General features: G+C 43.9%; 1 protein-coding gene across 4 annotated transcripts; it reads right to left on the reverse strand.

Moving 5' to 3' along the window:
• Positions 1–1,448: 1,448 nt before the first annotated feature.
• On the reverse strand, positions 1,449–20,548 carry MTERF4 (mitochondrial transcription termination factor 4). 4 transcript variants are annotated; one of them, XM_040427929.1, is made up of 5 exons: positions 20,435–20,548; positions 17,052–17,177; positions 8,681–8,987; positions 4,574–4,758; positions 1,450–1,974 (listed from the first exon to the last, which is right to left on the reverse strand). In XM_040427929.1, exons 3-5 carry the CDS (start codon positions 8,925–8,927, stop codon positions 1,552–1,554), a joined length of 855 nt encoding a protein of 284 aa, XP_040283863.1. In that variant the 5' UTR covers positions 8,928–8,987; positions 17,052–17,177; positions 20,435–20,548; the 3' UTR covers positions 1,450–1,551. The 4 variants fall into 4 exon arrangements, with proteins under 4 accessions (XP_040283861.1, XP_040283863.1, XP_040283860.1 ...); XM_040427926.1 differs by lacking the exons at positions 1,450–1,974; positions 4,574–4,758; positions 8,681–8,987 and adding exons at positions 12,272–12,580; positions 13,979–14,341; positions 16,045–16,824 and having other exon boundaries at positions 17,048–17,177; XM_040427925.1 differs by lacking the exons at positions 1,450–1,974; positions 4,574–4,758; positions 8,681–8,987 and adding exons at positions 12,273–12,580; positions 13,979–14,341; positions 16,045–16,824.
• Between the last annotated feature and the right edge of the window lie 22 nt (positions 20,549–20,570).

Consider the following 20,570-nt stretch of genomic DNA (forward strand, 5'->3'; position numbering starts at 1 on the left):
TGTACATAAGTTTCAACCAGATGATAAACCTTTGGTGGCATGAAGGTACTCTTAATTCTCAAGCCCAAATCAGTCAAACATAATCTACCTTGTCTTCTATCAGTATTCACACCTTGCGGTTTCTCCCTTGGTTCAGAGCTTTCATTCTTATTTTCCGAAAAAACTGTTGCAAACCCACATTCAATTGAAAGCCATCAAAGCAGGTAGTGGGGCTAAAAGACAAACCTTTCTGCAGTGCTTTCATTTGGTCTGGGTCCAGACTTTTGGAGGACAGATTAATTATTAAAGATGGAGTCATACCTGTGAGCGAGTTGTACCATCTGGCTTTGTCCCGTCCCGGATGTTCCGCCGGTGCTTGCGGCCCGCCCTACGCCTCCTCCGTGCGGAGGTTTTTTCACTTGTGAATCTACTAATGTAATCTATCTTCTAAAATGCCCGTGCGGTTTATTCTACATTGGAGAGACGATGCAGACAATCAGAGATAGTCTTTGTAAGCACAAATCGACCATTAGGACAAAGAACTTAATGCTACCCCTCCCACACCATTTTGACAAACATAAACGCACTTTAGCACAACTGAGATTTCAGGTGCTAGAACAAAAAAAATATGCTTTTTAAGAAGCCTTTTACTGGGCAGGGAGGCATATTGGATCCATGTACTAGATACATTACATCCTAGGGGCCTCAATAGGGACCATGAAATTATACATTTCTGACTTTTCGGTTTTCTTTGCCCATGTTCTCTGATGATTTTCTTTTTATATTATATTTCCATAGACCTCTGTTTCTCATTGAAGGATCCGAGTGGTGCCATATTAATATCTTTTGTTCATAAGTGGAATACTTTATTTTAGAAGTGGAATATTATTTTGTTGTTTTTTTTGTTATTTTGACGTTTATCTTGTGTTTTTCTCATGCTATTTTGTTTGGGCGTCTGACGTCATTACATGGGGCTTAATCAACTTCCTTTATATATCGTGTTCATATGTATAAGGATGTACCTGTTGATGAAGGCATATAGCTGTTGGGACATATGACTGAAAGAAATAAAGTATACACATTTATATGAAGACACGGCTGCTGGGATTTTTCGTACAGTGCCTGTGGGGTTCGCTCCTTCCCTTGGCAGCGTGCACAGACGAGCGAGTGCGTGCCGGCCGGCTTCGTTATTTATTCCAGAACCAGACTGGAAGCTGCAGATACATCCCACGGACAGGTGTGGCGCCGTTTCTGAAATAAAACAGTCATGTTTTTCTAATCCTTTACAACCCCTTCAAAGATTTGAATTCCCTGAGCATTGGAAGACTGGCAGATTTATAAAACACTGTCTTTGTTGCCCCTAGCAACTAACCACCATAGCTTTTTTTTTTTTTACAAAAGGTTACGCTGTGATTAGTTGCTATGGTAACAATGACTGTTTTTTCTTTTACACAGTTTCATAAATCTCCCCAAAAGGTGTTTAGTCATAGAGGCACTCAAAAATTATTCTTTAAAGGCACAGCATAAAATATATTTAGGATGATTATTACAAGATTCATAGGAACAATAATGCTATTTTTTCTTGAGGCGGTTAGGTTTTTCACTGTCAGCATTGTCTTCGTAGTCTTCATCTTCAGAGTCATCTTCACTATCTGAATCTTGCTCATCATCGTCTTCATCACTACTTAGCTCATCTTCCGTGTCCTCCATCTGCTGTTCAGCTTCATGCTCTTCTCGCTCCAGAATTTTACGGAAAGTGTTGAATTCTTCCGATGTGGAGTGTGCTGTATGAGATAAGAAGTCTTCCTCTGCAAGCTGGATGACTTCCTTTAGTTTGGGGTTGGAAGGAGGACACACTATTTTCTTGTTAGGTGGATAGAACTTGCCAAGACGTTCCAAGAATTGGTGACGAACTCTAATCTCATTAAGAGAGACTTGGAAAACTTGAGAAGAAATCATCTCTCCTTGTTTCCCTCCCATGCGAAAATATATGTACTATATAGGTGGAAAAAGAAATATCGCTAAGCAAAGATGCTTAAAGCGGGTTTTCGAGATTTTAATATTGATGACGTATTCTCAGGATAGGTCATCAATATGAGATCGGCAGGGATCCGACACCCAGCACCCCCGCCGGCCAGCAGGTTGAAGAGAAGGTTGCGTTCCATGCAAGCGCAGACTTCCTTTCATTGATTACCTGCTCACCGTAGGCATCCCAGTGGTGAGAAGGTGTAACTACAAGCGTCCCATTCACTTCTATGTATACTACAGACCCGTCCCATATAAGTGAATGGGATGGCTTCTTGTAATTACACCTGCTCACCACTGCAATGTCGATGGCGAGCAGGTAAACAAACAAGGGAAGGCTATGCTCACACGGAGTGCAGCCTTCTCTTCAACCAGCTGATCGGCAGGGGTGTTGGACCCCCGCTGATCTGATATTGATGACCTATCCCAAGGATAGGTGATCAATATTAAAATCCTGAAAAACCCTGTTAAACAATACGTTATCTGCAGTAGTAACTTACATACATTTATGACAGGATAAGCTATTGTGTGTATAGATGAGGAATAACACTGTCTAACTATTACAGTATCTCCAAAAATGAGTACACCCCTCGCATTTTTGAAAATATTTTATTAGATCTTTTCCTGGGACAACACTGAAGATATGACACTTGGATACAATGTAACGTAGTCAGTGTACAGCTTGTATAACAGTGTACATTTGGTGTGCCCTCAAAATAACTCAACACACAGCCATTAATGTCTAAACCACTGGCAACAAAAGTGAGTACACCCCTGAGTAAAAAAAGCCAAATTGTGCCCACAGTGTCAATATTTTGTGTGGCCACCATTAATTTCCAGCACTGCCTTAACTCTCTAGAGCTTCACAGGTTGTCACTGGATTCCTCTTCCACTCCTCCATGACGACATCACAGAGCTGATGGATGTTCGAGACCTTGCTCTACTCCACCCTCCATTCGAGGATGCCCCACAGATACTTACTAGGGTTTAGGTCTGGAGACATACTTGGCCAGTCCAGCTCCTTTACCCTCAGTTTCTTTAGCAAGGCAGTGGTCGTCTTGGAGGTGTGTTTGGGGTCGGTCATTGTCATGTTGGAATACTGCTCTGTGACCCAGTTTCCAAAGGAGGGGATCATACTCTGCTTCAGTAGGTCACAGTACATGTTGGCATTCATGGTTCCCACAATGAACTCTAGCTCCCCATAGCTGGTAGCACTCATGCAGCCCCAAATCATGACACTCTCCATGCTTGACTGTAGGCAAGACACACTTGTCTTTGTAGTCCACACCTGGTTGCCACCACACATGCTTGACACCATCTGAACCAAATAAGTTTATCTTGGTCTCATCAGACCACAGGACATGGTTCCAGTAATCCATGTCCTTAGTCTGCTTGTCTTCAGAAAACTGTCTGTGGGCTTTCTTGTGCATCATATTTAGAAGAGGCTTCCTTCTGGGACGGCAGCCATGCAGACCAATTTGATGCAGTGTGCGGCATATGGTTTAAGCACTGAAACGCTGACCCCCCACCCCACCCTTTTAACCTCTGCAGCAATGCTGGCAGCACTCATACGTCTATTTTGAAAAGACAACCTCTGCATATGACACTGAATAACTGCCCTCAACTTCTTTGAGGCCTGTTCTGGGTGGAACCTTGTCTTGTTAAACTGCTGTATGGTCTTGGTCACCATCCTGCAGCTCAGTTTCAGGATGTTGGCAATCTTCTTATAGCCAGGGCCATCTTTATGTAGAGCAACAATTCATTTTTTCAGATCCACAGAGTTCTTTGCCATGAGGTGCCATGTTGAACTTCCAGTGACCAGTATGAGAGAGTGTGAGAATGATTACACCACATTTAACACACCTGCTCCTCATTCACACCTGAGACCTTGTAACACTAACGATTCACATGACACCGGGGAGGGAAAATGTCTAATTGGGCACAATTTGGACATTCTCACTTAGGGGTGTACTCACTTTTGTTGCCAGCGGTTTAGACATTGATGGCTGTGTACCGAGTTATATTGAGGGCACACCAAATTTACACTATTATACAAGCTGTATTTATAATCTATTTACAAAAATGTGAGAGTGTACTCACTTTTGTGATATACTGTATATGACTTGTAGTCATCAGTTCTCTGTTATGCAGGCTCCATCACTAATTGTCAACTTTATCTGAGCTAGTTGATGAAGACTAGCTGTTGTGATGTCTTCCATATACTGCACATGGAGAAAACAAGAGATTCTGCTCCCTAATTCCTCCTGCACCTACATTCTGCATTCTATATTTTTCTCACTCATGTCAACAGAAAAAGCTATTCTCGTTCTACAATTTGTGGAATGACAAATGAATCACAAAAAACAAGGATGTGTGCACGGCCCCATAGAAACGAATATGCTTGTGTGTATAGAAACTGTAGACACAAAATGGTAGGATATTTTAATCAAGACTATTTGCTGAACACACACAGGATCAACAGGGTTTGTTTGCAATGGAGCAGTAAAAACATTGGTTGGACTTGCATATCCTTTAATTTAAATCTTGAACAATAAATGTCTCCACTCACCTGAAACACATCTTCTAAATACCTAGGATCCTGAGTCAGGGTTTCTGGAGCAGTATTTAAGATTTTCAGTACCTGCTGCGATGTGAATTGACATTTCATCTTGAGACACTGTGTTGCAGCTAGAAGACGGGAGCGTGGCACTAACAGAAGAGCTGAGCACCTTGACAGAGAGTTTTGAAGAGACCCTATGCAGAAACAAGAGCTCATGATCTTGGCCTTGAATAATAAAATCAGTGTATGTACCGGTATACTTAAATGATAATGCACGTGCCTCGAGTTTTCCAGGCCATTTGAGGGGGGGAAAAATGGGTACAAGGAGGGATGTAATATTCTGTGTACCCTCATCCAACTAAACCACTATGATGGTGTGAGAAACGTTTCCCTGACAATGACAACAGCGATATTATAGACCATTACCTACGATCTACATAGAAGGGAACTTCTCAAAATAGAGGTGCGCATGAGAGAAGTTGGGCCCCAATGGGGCATGAAGTCCCCTGTTCTGTTGACTGGTGGGGGTCCCAGCAGTTGGGCCCCACCCATCTAGCCTTTATTACCTATCCAGTGGAGAAGTGATAAATGGCTTCTGGATGGAATACTCCAATTTTCGATGTATTCCTAAGGCTGCGTTCACACGGGCGAGATTTCCGCGCAGGTGCAATGCGGTAGGTGAACGTATTGCACCCGCACTGAATCCCGACCCATTCATTTCAATGGGGCTGTTCAGATGAGCGGTGATTTTCACGCATCACTTGTGCGTTGCGTGAAAATCACAGCATGCTCTATATTCTGCGTTTTTCACGCAACGCAGGCCCCATAGAAGTGAATGAGGTTGCGTGAAAATCGCAAGCATTCGCAAGCAAGTGCGGATGCGGTGCGATTTTCACGCACGGTTGCTAGGAGACGATCGGGATGGAGACCCGATCATTATTATTTTCCCTTATAACATGGTTATAAGGGAAAATAATAGCATAGTAATGCATAGTAAAACAGCGCTGGAGGGGTTAAAAAAAAAAGAAAAGAAAAAAAAAAAAAAGGAGATGCCGGTCTGCGCGATCAAGTGGAGTTAAATTATTTTTTTATTTTTTTTAACCCCTCCAGCGCTGTTTTACTATGCATTCTGTATTCAGAATGCTATTATTTTCCCTTATAACCATGTTATAAGGGAAAATAATACAATCTACACAACACCTAACCCAAGCCCGAACTTCTGTGAAGAAGTTCGGGTTTGGGTACCAAACATGCGCGATTTTTCTCACGAGAGTGCAAAATGCATTACAATGTTTTGCACTCGCGAGGAAAAATCGCGGGTGTTCCCGTAACGCACCCGCACATTTTCCCGCAACGTCCGTGTGAACCCAGCCTAACTCAAACCATTGGTTTAACTGAGCCAAACCCACAGCATCATATGGTTCGAGGATGTTGTCAGATCAGGTCAGTTAAACCCACAGTCAGGCTGTATCACGAAAGTAAGGCCTCTTTCACACAACAGTTTTATTTTTTTCCGTTTACGGGCCGTTTTCTGCGTTCCGTATACGGAGCCATTAATTTCAAAGGTTCAGCAAAAAAAAACGGAATATACTCAGTATGCATTCCGTTTCTGTATTTCCGTTCCGTTGAAAGATAGAACATGTCCTATTATTGCACGCAAATAACGTTCTGTAGCTGCATTCAAGTCAATGGGTCCGCCCAAAAAAAAGGAACACATACGGAAATGCATCCGTATGTCTTCCGTATCTGTTCCGTTTTTGCGGAACCTTCTATTGAAAATGTTATGCCCAGCCCAATGTTTTCTATTTAATCACTGTATATGGCATAAGGAAAAACGGAACAGAAACGGAAACACAACGGAAAAAAAAAAAAAATAAAAAAAAAAATGGAACAACGGATCCGTGAAAAACGGACCGCAAAACACTGAAAAAGCCATACGGTCGTGTGCAAGAGGCCTAATAACATACCCAAAACACAGTATAAGGCCTCTTGCACACGACCATATGGCTTTTTCAGTATTTTGGTCCGCAAAAAACGGATCCGCCAAAAATACGGATGACATCCATGTGCCTTCTGTTTTTTGCGGAACGGAACAACTGGCCCCTGATAGAACATTACTATCCTTGTCCGTTATGCGGACAATAATAGGACATGTTCTATCCTTGAACGGAATGGAAAAATTAAAATCCGGAAACGGAAGGCATACGGAGTACCTTCCGTTTTTTTTGCGGCTCAATTGAAATAAATGGTTCCGTATACGGAACGCAAAAAACGGAACGTAAACAGAAGAAAAAAAAAAAAAAACGTTTGTGTGCAAGAGGCCTTAGGGCCATGTCCGTTTTTTTGCGGACCGTATGGGGAACCATTCATTTCAGAAAGTCCACAAAAAAAAGGAAGGTACTGTGTGTGCATTCCATTTCCGTATTTCCGTTCCCTTCAAATATAGAACATGTCCTAATATTGTCCGCATAACTGACAAGGATAGTAATGTTCTATTAGAGGCCGGCTGTTCCGTAAAATACGGAATGCACACGGACACCATCCATATTTTTTGAAGATCCGTTTTCTGCGGACCGCAAAATACATATTTCACACGACCGTATGGTTTTTTCAGTATTTTGCGGGCCGCAAAAAAACGGATTCGCAAAAAAATACGGATTACGTCTGTGTGCATTCCGTTTTTTGCAGAACGGAACAGCTGGCCCCTGATAGAACAGTACTATCCTTGTCCGTTATGCGGACAATAATAGGATATGTTATATATTTGAAGGGAACAGAAAAACGGAAATACGGAAATGGAAGGCATATGGAGTACCTTCCTTTTTTTTTGCTGATCAATTGAAATGAATGGTTCCGTATATGGAACTAAAAAAAAAACGAACGGAAAAAAAAAAGTTTGTGTGCAAGAGGCCTTACAAGCATTTCTGCCACAAAAACACTTCTAAATTATTCTACCCAAGGGTTGGATTAGAAAAACAGAGGCAAAAACGCTTCTAAAACCTCCACCAAAAAGGATCTCTTTTCAGCTACCGATCTATTGATCTACTTGTGATTTTTCTGCTGGGGAATTCTCCATGTGAACAAAGTCACAGGTAACCACCCATAAAACTTAACTTTTAATATCTATCTAAAATAGCTACAAACCCTAGGTTTCTGATACGGGATCGCACCTATCGGGGCGGCCATAAATAGTGAGAGGGTCAGCTATAGGAAGAGAGCCCATAGCTATATATTAGGCCCAATCTCTGCCATTCCTAGCCCCAAAGCTAAGTATCAACCTAGTGATATCTTCCATCTTGTTTTCCTATTTTACTGTTATGTGGTTTGTGTTGGAGGGTTTGTAGATAGATATTAAAAGTTACGTTTTATGGGTGGTTACCTGTGACATGGTTAATTGGAAGACCTGCGGACGGGTTATTGTCTGAACTGTGAAACTCCATGTGAACAAAGCAGTTTGGAATACCCAGAAAATTGGGGTATTCCAGACAGAAAGCAGTGGAGAGGAAAAAATGTTGCTGCTGGGATCACCAGAACAGGCCGACTACATGCCCCCACCTGCAAAATCGGGATTACCAGGGGTTTCAACGGCACGGCATCGAATATACTTCCTACTCTCCATTCAAAGTATGTGGCAATGATAGAAACAGCGATGCGCATCTAGGCACCTCACTGATATCAGCTATGTAGGGGATAGAGGCCTCGGGCTGGAAACCCTTTTAAACAATCATCTTAGGCCACTTTCACACGTGCGTTGTTAATTCCAGTATTGAGGATCTCAATACCAGAATTAAACCGATCCGTCACTAAATACATTAGGTGACGGATCCATTTTTTTAGGCTCCATAAAAAAACAAATCTGTCACCATTGACTTTCATTGTTTTCAGTGCCGGATCCGTTTTTTATGACCAGATAGCTCGCAGCGGTTTTGTTTCCGGTCACAAAACAGAATGCTGCCAGAACGGAAGACATCCTGATGCATCCTGAACGGCCCTCTTTCCATTCAGAATGCCTGAGGACTAAACGGAAATGGTTTTTTTCCGGTATTGAGATCCACTCAATACCGGAAAACAACACCACAAGTGTGAAAGTAGCCTTACCTTTTCAAGAAATCTTACCTTCTCCGAGGCCAAGGCTCCTCAGAGTGTCTACCCTGTCCCTCAGCTCCTGGTCGGTAATCTTTAAAAGCTCTGGTCTTTCTTCAAGTATTCTCAGTACTGTCCTGTGACTCAGTCCAATGAAAAAAAGTTCCTTAATGTTGGGCATCTTGTGTGGAGGGCATCTCAAACGCTGGATCTTTTCAGCTTGCTCATCAGAGAAACCAAGGTCAAGAAGTGCCTGTCCAGCATTAGGAATACTGGACATACTCCTTAAACATAGACTGCTCCGACTGAAAGCAATAATGTGCCTCAGACTCAGGGACACCTACAAGGGTCATAAGACAGAGGAGTCAGGTCAGATAGAAAACACACAGAATCCTGCAAGGAAAACTCAGCAAAAATAAAAAATAAATACCCTCCATCTCTTCATGGGCCCCTCTAGTTAGCAGCCATATTCATTGGTATAGAAGAAATATTACATTATTTACAGTTTTTAAGTGTCTAAGTGCAACTGGTCGGGAAATGTAATCCTACATGGTGCCCATTGATATAAATGGTTAGACCATGTCATGTATAGATAGCAAGGCCAAGATTGCCAGACCAAGTGTCTTCCTTACTTGCAGTTCTCCACTCTGGCAAATAAAACAAGTTTTCAAGCAGATGCCCCTCAATATGATGCCCATACACCGTAACAGGTCGTAGCTTAGGACTTGACAGAGCGTCCCCTGCTTGGTACGCCCATATAAGAAATACTGGAACTTAATAAGGACTTGTCACCTCTCCTGACGTGACTGTTTTACTAACTATGTGCATTCCGTACAATTCCGTAGCATTTATTCTTATAACTATTTTGAACCATTCCTCTGTTATTGCTACTAGAAAGAGTTTATTAATGACTCTGCAGCTGGATGTTACCAGTCGGGGGTCAGCACTGATTGGATAGAGTCAGACAATGCAATGGAAACACCCAGTTGCATATTCATTAACTTCTTGTAGGAATAACTTAGGAACAGAACAGAAGAGATGCTCCATACTGATTACTGCATGGGGAATGGCAATGGGTACTCTTTAATGGGGATGAGCAATTTTTTACATTTTTATTTCTGTAAACTGTTAAGGGGTCTATGAAAATAATAAGCAAACTTACACTTACCTTCCCAGCCCCCTCCAGCGCCACCGCTCCTTCCTCCTGCCTGGGCTGTAGGCAGTAATGTATTGCAGAGATCTCCCGTACACTGCCGATGGGGCAGTATATGGGACGTAACCGCTGCACCTTGGGGAAGAGGAGACGCTGGATTGGAGGAGGCTGGGTAGGTAACTTTGCTTATCATTTTGAAAAGGTCCTCCTCGCCGGTTTACTGAAATAAAAATAAAAAATTACCTTGGATAACCCTTTTAAGATGTGACATAAGTAAGGGTCCAAATATTGGGGCTCTACTGCTGTCCAGAAGAAGAAGAGAACAAATATAGAAAAGGGACATTAAAAGGGCAAAAATAATAAAAAGTTTATTAGTGCTACAGGGATGGGGGTGAATGCCTACATTAATCATGAGACATGGTAACAAATCCGTCTAACCAGCTAGTACAACCAAAATATTGTTAATCAGGAACCAACCAGACCAGGGTTAATTGGAGGATCACTGTATAGTAGTTAGCGGATAGACGGACTAATATGTTAAAAAATATATATATAAATCTACTGCTGTCCAGCATCAACTAATTGAGATGTCCTTGCCAGCCCTGCAGAAAACATTTCAAAGAAGTAACTTTACATGGTCCCAAGAAAAAGTTTCCTCTCTGTCACTTTCTGATGGGCTGCAATATGTCAAGGAGATGACTATTATGACTCCTTATGGGAACCCCTCTTATAATTAAAGCATACGTATCAAGTGCAAGTTCTTATGGTGCACTGGAGGAGCAAATGTCCGATACAATCACATTGTGTATTTCCGAGGACAGAGGGACACTGTGGGATGTGTGCCGAACTGGAGAATTACTGGACGACGGGCAACCAGACAACTGTTTACCAGCCGGGCTGGCATCCATGTACTCATATGCTTGGAATACTTGGACGAAATATCAGCATTTCCATTTGGAGTCTTGTCAAGATATAAACATTTTTGTTAAAATTATTTTTTGCTTTTGCTACAAACATTATGGTCGCTTGGACAGGGCTAAATACACAGCGTCTGAATGGAGGGTGAGCTTATAACGGCTGCAAAAAGACTTAATGAATGTCGTCATTAGGCCAGCTCCCAGGAATAGTAGATGCCATGATGTTCTTAATACCACCGGCGACGTAAAAAGGGCACAATCTAAACGATGGGTACGCCATAGAGGGCATCGGGAAATTCCCAGTAAATAGGTGTCCTCTAGATGGTCTCTTCTGACAAGTTCTACCCCTTAAAATGCCATTTCATGTGGCTCGTCTTTCTGAACTCCAGGAAAGCTGAATGAAAAGTCAGCTCCACTCTTGTCCATGAGCTCTGCCTGGAGCTGGACTGGCATCCAAAAGCTCCAAAAGGAAAACTTATGTAGAGCATCCGATAGGGTATTCTGGTTACATTAAATTATCCCCTAGCCACAGGACAGCGCTGGCTATCTCCAGAATTCCCGTAGAAAGGAATGGAGTGGCCGGATGCATGCCTAACCAACTGCTCCATTCATTTCAGGGGGCTGCAGGGGGCACAGGGCCCCCATTCTTGTGATTAGTGAGGGTCCCAGCACGGACCCACTGAAATGATTGGTTACGCATCCTATCTGCAAAAAAATAAAGGAACGGACACGTAAACAAACAATGTTCGTGTGCATGTAGCCTAACAGTGCAAAAGCTGTAAATAAAAGGATAGCCACTATTACCACCCCACAAACACCTTGCAAGAAAAATCAATTATTGAAGACAAGTCTATGAAAAAATAAATTATAACCGTTTTTTAATGACTCAAAAGTTGGCAAAAAAATAAAAAATTATATCCACGGTAACTTTGGTCTAAATCTTCAGGACCTGAGTGTTACAGGTGCCTGCTAAAAGGAAGTATGTCAACAGTTTACACCATGCAAAACAGCTGATATCGCTTGGTAGAGCAGTGCAGAACAAACTTACCTTTCATGGCATTTTTATTATCAGGAGCAGTGTGAATATGAACTTTTATTCTGCCAAACTCTGATCCTACAAGTTCCGTGGAGGCTGGGCTTCACTGTGATCTGCTCTCTCCAATAAACGGTTTCACAGCCCCTTCCCTCTGAGTGACAGTTATATCATCCAACCAGGGGGCCACTACTTGTCAATGAAGGCAGAGAGGAGGCTGTGCACTTGCAGGAGCAGAATCTGGCACATGTTAATATTCACGCTAATCCTGATAAAAGCTCCACAAAGGGTTTGTTTGTCCTGCCCTCCCCAGCACCGTCTGCTTTTTTGCATGGTGAAAACTGCTGACGGACTCCCTTTAAAGCCAAGCAGGTTGGGCAGCTCTGTGGCACCACTGAGAGGACTGCTGGATAATGTAGGAAGGACTACCTTAGTGGCGGAAACCCCATCCTCTTTTTGCCCAGGTCATGCAAATCTTGAGTATTAGGGCCCATGCCCATCAGCTGTAACAGATGAATTTTATGTGCCCATCCTAATAACTGTGTATTTTGTCCTCAATAATAGCTACTACTGGGGGATGCGGGGACGAGCAGGAACATGGATCATCACACACATGCCACATGAATGCTCCTTTGCAGGAGAAATATAGCTCTGTGAATACATCTATTTTGCAATGAGACAGAACACGGATTCTAGAAAAAAAACCATTTATTAACATGTATAAGTAATAAAGCTAAATGTGACAAATAGTACAAAAGAAAAGACAGGCTATAGGTGGAGACCATGCATGGTGCAGGTGACGATCTGTACAGCATTGCCATCTGTTTAACCTGGAACATAAGAGAGATCCGCAGTTACATAAAATAGAATGATCACTAGACATCTACAGAAAACGGGGGTCATCTGTCTCCTGCTTCCTGATCCAGTATGAAATAGACAGGCTGGTCTTTGGAGTAAGGAAGTCTCTTGCGGTTTCATATGGCCTGTGGTTAGGGCTGCATGAGAGCGACAGGTTCCCTTTAAATTGTAGTTCTGTGCTGAAAAACCCAGTGATGGAATATCAGATTAAAAGGAGTTTCAGACAGCGGATGAAAGGATGTACACTATGGGGGGAATTTATCACCCCATCATTCCAGATTTCTGGCATCAAAAGTCACAAAATAGGGGCTTTGCGACTTACTATGTAGGTGGGAAAGTGGGCGTTGTTAGCCATGTTGAGTTTCACTCCAGATTTATCACTGAGAATTTTTTTTTTTTTTAAAAAAGGGGGAGGTCACAAACTCGCTAGTGCACAAGGGTGGAGTAGGAAAACTGGAGTAACAAATTTAACGCTCGTCCTCATACTGTGGAGGTGATCTGATCACTGTATGTGACTGCAGCTCTTCACTAACAAGCAGCGCATTATCGGGAAGGAATCCTCCAAAAATAAAAAAAAATCTTTGCATCACCATTTTCTGATAGCCATTACAGAGCTGTATGAAGACTTGTTTTTTGCAGGACAAACTGTAGTTTTTATTGGTACCACTTTTGGGGTACGTAAAACTTTTTCATCAGTTATGCAATATTTTTAGAGGGGACAAGGTGACAAAAAAAAAAAAAAGCCAAAATTGTGGGGGTTTTTTGTCATGGCGTTTACCGCGCAGGAAAAAAAATGATGATACCCGTTCTTGTTTGTTTTTTTGTTTATATGTAAAGTTGGGAAAAGAGGGCGAATTGAATTAAAAATTTTTTTTTCACTTTTTACTCAGTAACCTATAAAAAGGTATAACCTGCGATCTTCTGAAGGCTTGTCCCATATACCATAATAGAAAACTATTATGGTCTATGTGATATTTGTGGCCTGCCTGTGAAGCTGTGCCTCGTCCACTGCTTTACAGCCAGTTTAGCACGACTGTCATGGTAACTAATCAGAGCCCAACGATTTCACTGCAAAGCCTCTGATCGGAAGCCTGAGGGGTTAAATGACCGGTTTCGCCGATCCTAGTCATTGCGTTGGGGTTCCTGCTGTATTACACAGCCGGCACCTGCCATGTACAGAGTGGGCTCAGCCAGAAGCTCGCTCCGTACAAGCCCTTGCACATAATGCTGTACATGTAAGGGGTTAAGAATTACAACCAGATTTTCTACACATCACACTATAAGGAATGTTTGTACAGCTCACAAGAATACACAATTTACAGAAGATAGGGGAAATCTCTCCCTATACATTCCAGGAACTGCAGTCTTACCAGAGAAGTATTCTGCCACCACTGTATCCCTCTGCGCAGTGCCCTCCATTGTGTCATCCTCCGTCGACTCATCTTTGATTGGAGGCCTGAGATCCTGAGCAAGGTCCACCTCAATATTTCTGACCACAGCGATATTGTGTATGATGCAGCACACAAGAATGATTTTGCTGACTTTCTCGGGGTTATATAGGAGAACCCCATTGGGATTGTCCAGACAGCGGAAGCGGCTTTTCAGAAGCTCAATAGTGCGCTCCACCGCAGAATACGTTGTGTCGTGTGATAAGTTATAACGATCCTCTGACTCCGTAGCCGGGCTCTCAAAGGGTGTGAGAAGCCATGGCTTAACGCTATATCCTGCATCTCCTGAAAGACAGGACATCATACAATCAGATCAAACAGCAGGGGGAATAACCTATCCCTTCTTTCCCAAAATTAAAGGACATCTGATTGCAGATTTGTACCTCTGAAACGGACTGACCCGTTTCATGTGCGCTTGGCAGATGAAGCCATCTGTGTTCGTCCTATGGTCATACGTGCCCGTATTGCTGAGAAAATGTATGTTTTAATTTTTGCAAACGAGCCTCTAGGAGCAATGGGGGTGTTGCCGTTACTCCTAGAGGCTCTGCTCTATTTGCAACTGCTGCGCCTTCTGCACTGTAATTGACAGGGCCAGGCGGGATGTTGTTTTCATTGCCTGGCCCTGTCTATTAAAGTGCAGAAGGAGCAACAGTTGCAGAGAGAGCAGAGCCTCTAGGTGTAATGGCAACGCCCCCATTGCTCCTAGAGGCTCATTTGCGCATATTAAAAACTTTCATTTTTCTCAGCAATGCGGACACATATGAACATGGGACCAACACAAATGCCTTCAGCTGCCAAGCGCACATGTAACAGGTCAGCCAGTGTCAGAAGTACAAATCTGCTAAAAGATGCTCTTTGAATATCAGACACCAAATAATTAGATACCTATATATCTCCCATGCAACATTACTGAAGTATTTTACCCCATTACAAGTATTAGATCTGCACAGGTTTTCAGCCTTTGGATGTACAGAAGTGTTGTTCGCCACCAAGCAAGAATTGGGGAATTTGTATTTGTTACGTGCAGATTTTGCCGCAAATTCAATTTGCCACAGATTTCAACTTATGCACTGGCAGGCTGAAAACCGTAAGAAAAATCTTCAGATTTACTGCCACAAGTGAAAAGAGCCTACATAAATAATTCTGCCGCAAGCACAATTCATTAGGATAAACTACCATTTACACTGGGACTTCAGCATGTAGAAGCTCTAAGCTTCTTTAATTGCCAAAAATGGGAACATAAGAGGGGAAAGCAACTTTTCTGAGTTTGGTTCGGTTCTCATTATTGGTAATTAAGGATGGACAGGAAGACGAAAAACTGTGTAACGCAAGTGTGCATAGTGCCTTAAAGGGATTGTCTAATGGGAGACCACCAATGGGATTGCAGTTGCCAAGGATGATCAGCTATTTGCCAGTATTACATGGCAACTCTTCAGATCAATGGCAATCCATGCTATAAAAGGATGACAAGTCCTTCAGAATAGTAGCTACTCATACAGGCTCACAGGGTGGGTCCCAAACAGAGGCCCACCTTTCTATAATGTCCATATGCCCCCTATAAGAAAGGGGTGTTTTCATAAAACCTCTTTAACTAACTCGTTCCTGCATATAAAAACCCGACAGATTGACCACTAGGACCCCCACTAATCACAAGAACTGGGGTCCCAGTGCCTTGTTTAAAATGGCCTCAATTCATCTCTATGGGACTGCTTGAGAAAGCCAAGTCTAGCGCTCAGCTGTCCCATAGACTTGCATGCTCAATCAGTTCTCCCATTAAAATGCTGGATATGGGTCACCTTGTTCTCGCAAATTGGTGTGGGTCCAGTGGATAGGGAATAACTTGTAACCAGAGTACCCATTTAAGTATATGTCCTACCTGATCTGTAGATAGCATCAACACTAGAAAATATCTACAAAGATCTGAACCTGTTCATCTGATGCCGGTGTCAGACAGAACATTTCTAAATGCCCCAGTCCATTGTACATACCCAATAACCACCCGCTAAATTCTCCTTTCTCAAATCTTTCATGAATTTCAGACTGTTTCAGGACTGAGGAGTCATGCGTCGATCCAGGAAACGTCGAAACTACGTCCAAGATCCTCATGTCCGAGTCGGATACAATCTGCACATTGATGGAGTGATAGTGCTTCTTGTTCCGATACATCTGCTCCATCTCAGATGGTGGTGATATGGCTATATGTGTACAACCCACCGCACCCAAGACATCTGGAAACCCGCTGATGCCCTGGAAGCCTTGCTTTATGAGCTGTAAGTCGGTCTTATCGCTGGGGAACCTTATGAACTGGTCAGAGAGCTTCAGAATAGCGGATATGACCTCGGAAAGAGCGCGGCTGAAGGTGCTTTGGGTTATGCCACCAGCCTCAGCCACAGTGCTCTGTAAGGAGCCGCTGGTGAAATAATGAAGAGCGCAGAGCAACTTCACAATCCCAGGAACAGCATTGCTTCTCTTCGTGGTGGAGATCAAGTCTTTCTTGATGAGTTCGTATAAAGACATAATGGCATCCGAATTGAGGCGGTAGCGTTCTTTAATGTCATGCTCGTCGATTTCAGACAGGCTAATTCTTACAGGGAATATTCTCCTCCGCCGTCGCCTTCTTCTTCTGTTCACATTATTACTGCTTACTCTGTACTGACGTGGTGGCGGCTCATAACGAACTTGTTCAACGAGCTGCTCACGGCGGGCTCTCATTCTTCTCAAAAGCAAATATGGCACCGTCAAGAACATGATGGACCATGAAGTGGATACTGTCGGGGTGGAGAAGACACACAGAATATAAGGAACCTAAGCAGAAGTATAATGACATGTATATCTTACAGGGGTTCTTCAGCACTGCAGCAGACACCCTATGCCAGTACGGGTCTACCAGTACAGAACACATCTCCACTGGAAGCTGCAGCACTGAACAGCCCCTTCAAGTATGGTGTCAGTGATGATACATTTCACATTGTGTATAAAGAAACAACTTACTTACTACACAAGTGATGAAAGTCTTAATAGTCGAGACGAGTGAACGTCAAAGTGGAGTGTCCCGATTAAAGATAGTGGATCCAGATGGCGCCCTTCATCCACAAGTGGAGCTGCAGAGAGGCTTCACGTTCTAAGGAAAGAGAGACACTTCCGGGAGTGACACCCTGGTGTGTATCAATACGCAATAACGCTTTTTTTTTTTTTTTTTTTTTAAGACCGATGTGATAGGAAAGTCTGCACAGCCATAACGAAGCACACAGAACACCCTAATTCCAGAAATCGCCAGTAATCACTTATAAAAGGTGAGAGATATAGACGTGGATTTTATAGTTTACACGGGACCAGTCCTCCCAGTGGTAGGTGTTGTCTTACATTCTGCCCCACACAGGTCAACTAGAAAGATTTTCCTTGGGGAGGTGGGAAGGGAGTTGGGGGGGACTGGGAGATTTAATAAAGGTTTTTTTGACGCAGTGTTATGGACGTGCTGATTTGGATAAAGTATGATTGATTTTACTGTATTGATATCCTATTGTCATATAATGTACGGTTAATCTGAATAATTGGCTGTATGTAAAACCTTTAATAAAAATGATCTGATAAAAAAAAGAAAGATTTTCCTAAAAGGAAAGCCATGTGACAAAAAAAGAACCTATACTTACCTATCATACCCCCCCCCCCCTTTGTTTATTTGACTTCTGTAATGACATTCCCATTTATACCCGTGACTACTGCATTCTATCAATGGCCAGTGATTGGCTGCAGTGGTCACACGTTCTTGACGTGACATTACTGCTGCACCCAGGCCAACAGATCCTGACCGGGAGAACTGCCAGGTAAGTAATGATCACTTCTCTATTGCAGGCAGATTCCCTGTGTTGTCCGGTTTCCCCTCTAAGCAGGGGAAGTTTCTGCAACATGTGAATGGTGGTTTCAGGATCCCATCCGCACGTAGTATACTGTAACTTGCTGCAGACTGCAAATCCACCTGCAATGAGCCTATAGAAACAGCACTGGCTTCAGCCATTATGACTGCAGTAAGAGTACTTATGGGGATACCAGTTACCCATGTGAATATGGATATGGGGAGACCACAGCAAATCCATCATGCGGTATAAACAATAACTTTATTCTGCAAGTCAGCATGTTCACCAATTATATAATTATTTCTACTTTTGCACAATAAAAAGACTTATTTTTTTAAATAATTTGCTCATGTGTCGTTGTATTCAAATATCCGTAAGATTTTTAGGTTTCCATCCACAGAGCTTGCCAGACAAGATGTCGTTTTCATTGTTGCCACTTTGGCATATATAGGACTTTTTGATCACTTTTTAAAGGGAACCTGTCACCAGGATTTTGTGTATAGAGCTGAGGACATGGGTTGCTAGATGGCCGCTAGCACATCCGCAATACCCAGTCCCCATAGCTCTGTGTGCTTTTATTGTGTAAAAAAAACACGATTTGATACATATGCAAATTAACCTGAGATGAGTCCTGTATGTGAGATGAGTCAGGGACCGGACTCATCTCAGGTTAATTTGCATATGGATCAAATAAAAGCACACAGAGCTATGGGGACTGGGTATTGCGGATGTGCTAGCGGCGATCTAGCAACCCATGTCCTCAGCTCTATACATCAAATCCCGGTGACAGGTTCCCTTTAATGTGTTTATCAGGAGGTGGAATTAACAAAAAATCAACAATGTTGGCCTCTGATGGAATAAATAACATGATCACTAATGTATGGGTTGATACGGAGACAAAACCAATTATGTACAGTTTTAAACTTTTTTTTTTTTTTGTTATACGAAAATAAAGGTGTAAATAAAAAAGGCCAATTTTGCCGTTTATAGGTATCCCCTGTATCTGCTACATCAGGAACTCCCACAGAAATGAAGGGAGCGGCTGAGCACTTTCAGTTCTCTTGATCGGTGGGGATCCTACCACTGTGCATGCTTACCCTGTTACTCTATTCGTTTTTGGAGGGCCCTGATGGACACAGGTTCTGTTCTCGTGAATGGTGGGGGTCCCAGCAGTGCGACCCCCACTGATCTAATAGTTATTTCCTATCCTGTGGATAGGTGATAACTTCTCAGAACCGGAATACCCTGCAATCCTCTGATCTCCCACCAAGTAACCAGCTCTGCCCACTACATAATGAATCAGAGCAGCTGATCGGCATGGGCTCGGGGTGTTGGACCACCGCTGATCTGATTTTGATGATCTATTGTGTCAAAAATACTAGAAAACTGGAAAGCATCTGTCACCAGGAGTAAGAGCATTATATTTTACAAGATTACATTTCTCAATAAAACAGGGCTAAATACAAGGCTTCGGGATTCTTGGCAAAAGCTGCTTAAAGTGACAAATACCTCCAGGAGAAGTAAAGCTCTGCCCACCAAATGTCTCACATTGCTGGAGATGATAGCTTACAGGCAACAGGCCACAGATAAGTGTGAACAGGGTTATAGAACACTAGTCTGATCGGGCTTGCGGTACTGGGGGGCCACTGCGCCTGCCGGGCTTGCGGTACTGGGGGGCCACTGCGCCTTCCGGGCTTGCGGTACTGGGGGGCCACTGCGCCTGCCGGGCTTGCGGTACTGGGGGGCCACTGCGCCTGCCGGGCTTGCGGTACTGGGGGGGCCACTGCGCCTGCCGGGCTTGCGGTACTGGGGGGGCCACTGCGCCTGCGGTACTGGGGGGGGGCCACTGCGCCTGCCGGGCTTGCGGTACTGGGGGGGCCACTGCGCCTGCCGGGCTTGCGGTACTGGGGGGCCACTGCGCCTGCCGGGCTTGCGGTACTGGGGGGGCCACTGCGCCTGCGGTACTGGTGGGGCCACTGCGCCTGCCGGGCTTGCGGTACTGGGGGGCCACTGCGCCTGCCGGGCTTGCGGTACTGGGGGGGGCCACTGCGCCTGCCGGGCTTGCGGTACTGGGGGGGGCCACTGCGCCTGCCGGGCTTGCGGTACTGGGGGGGGCCACTGCGCCTGCCGGGCTTGCGGTACTGGGGGGGCCACTGCGCCTGCGGTACTGGTGGGGCCACTGCGCCTGCCGGGCTTGCGGTACTGGGGGGCCACTGCGCCTGCCGGGCTTGCGGTACTGGGGGGCCACTGCGCCTGCTGGGGTTACGGTATGTATAGGCTTTGGGGTGCCTGTAATATAACACGGTCCCTCTTTCTCTTTTATACACCATGGGAGATAAGAAACTGTATGATCACTCCCACTGTCCATATTACCAATGGCAATGACACAAGGATGTGACCGCACACAGCAGAAGAGCGGTCATGTGGAGCATATCCTCTACACCAGCCACGTATCCACCACAACCAATACACTAAAGCCTGCCCAATGGGGAACTACAAGTCCCAGCACATAAGTACAACTCACCATCGTCACAGGACTGACGCGCTCTTCCCTATGGGTAGCTTCTATCGCTCTCTCTCCTCTAGAATGCGAAACATAGGACAATGCTAAAGGACCTTTGACGATGTCACGAGCACGTGGTCAGTCACATGACTGGGAG

The sequence above is a fragment of the Bufo bufo genome, chromosome 4 (genome assembly GCF_905171765.1).
Source record: "Bufo bufo chromosome 4, aBufBuf1.1, whole genome shotgun sequence".
Taxonomy (NCBI): Eukaryota; Metazoa; Chordata; class Amphibia; order Anura; family Bufonidae; genus Bufo; species Bufo bufo.

What these genes read in the sequence shown, in the direction of transcription:
- MTERF4 (XM_040427926.1), bottom strand. Translation starts at nt 16,804, where the DNA reads ATGTTCTTGACGGTGCCATATTTGCTTTTGAGAAGAATGAGAGCCCGC. An exon ending in ATTTAGCGGGTGGTTATTGG is followed by an intron (nt 14,342 to 16,044) that starts GTATGTACAATG and finishes CCTGTCTTTCAG; the next exon opens with GAGATGCAGGATATAGCGTT.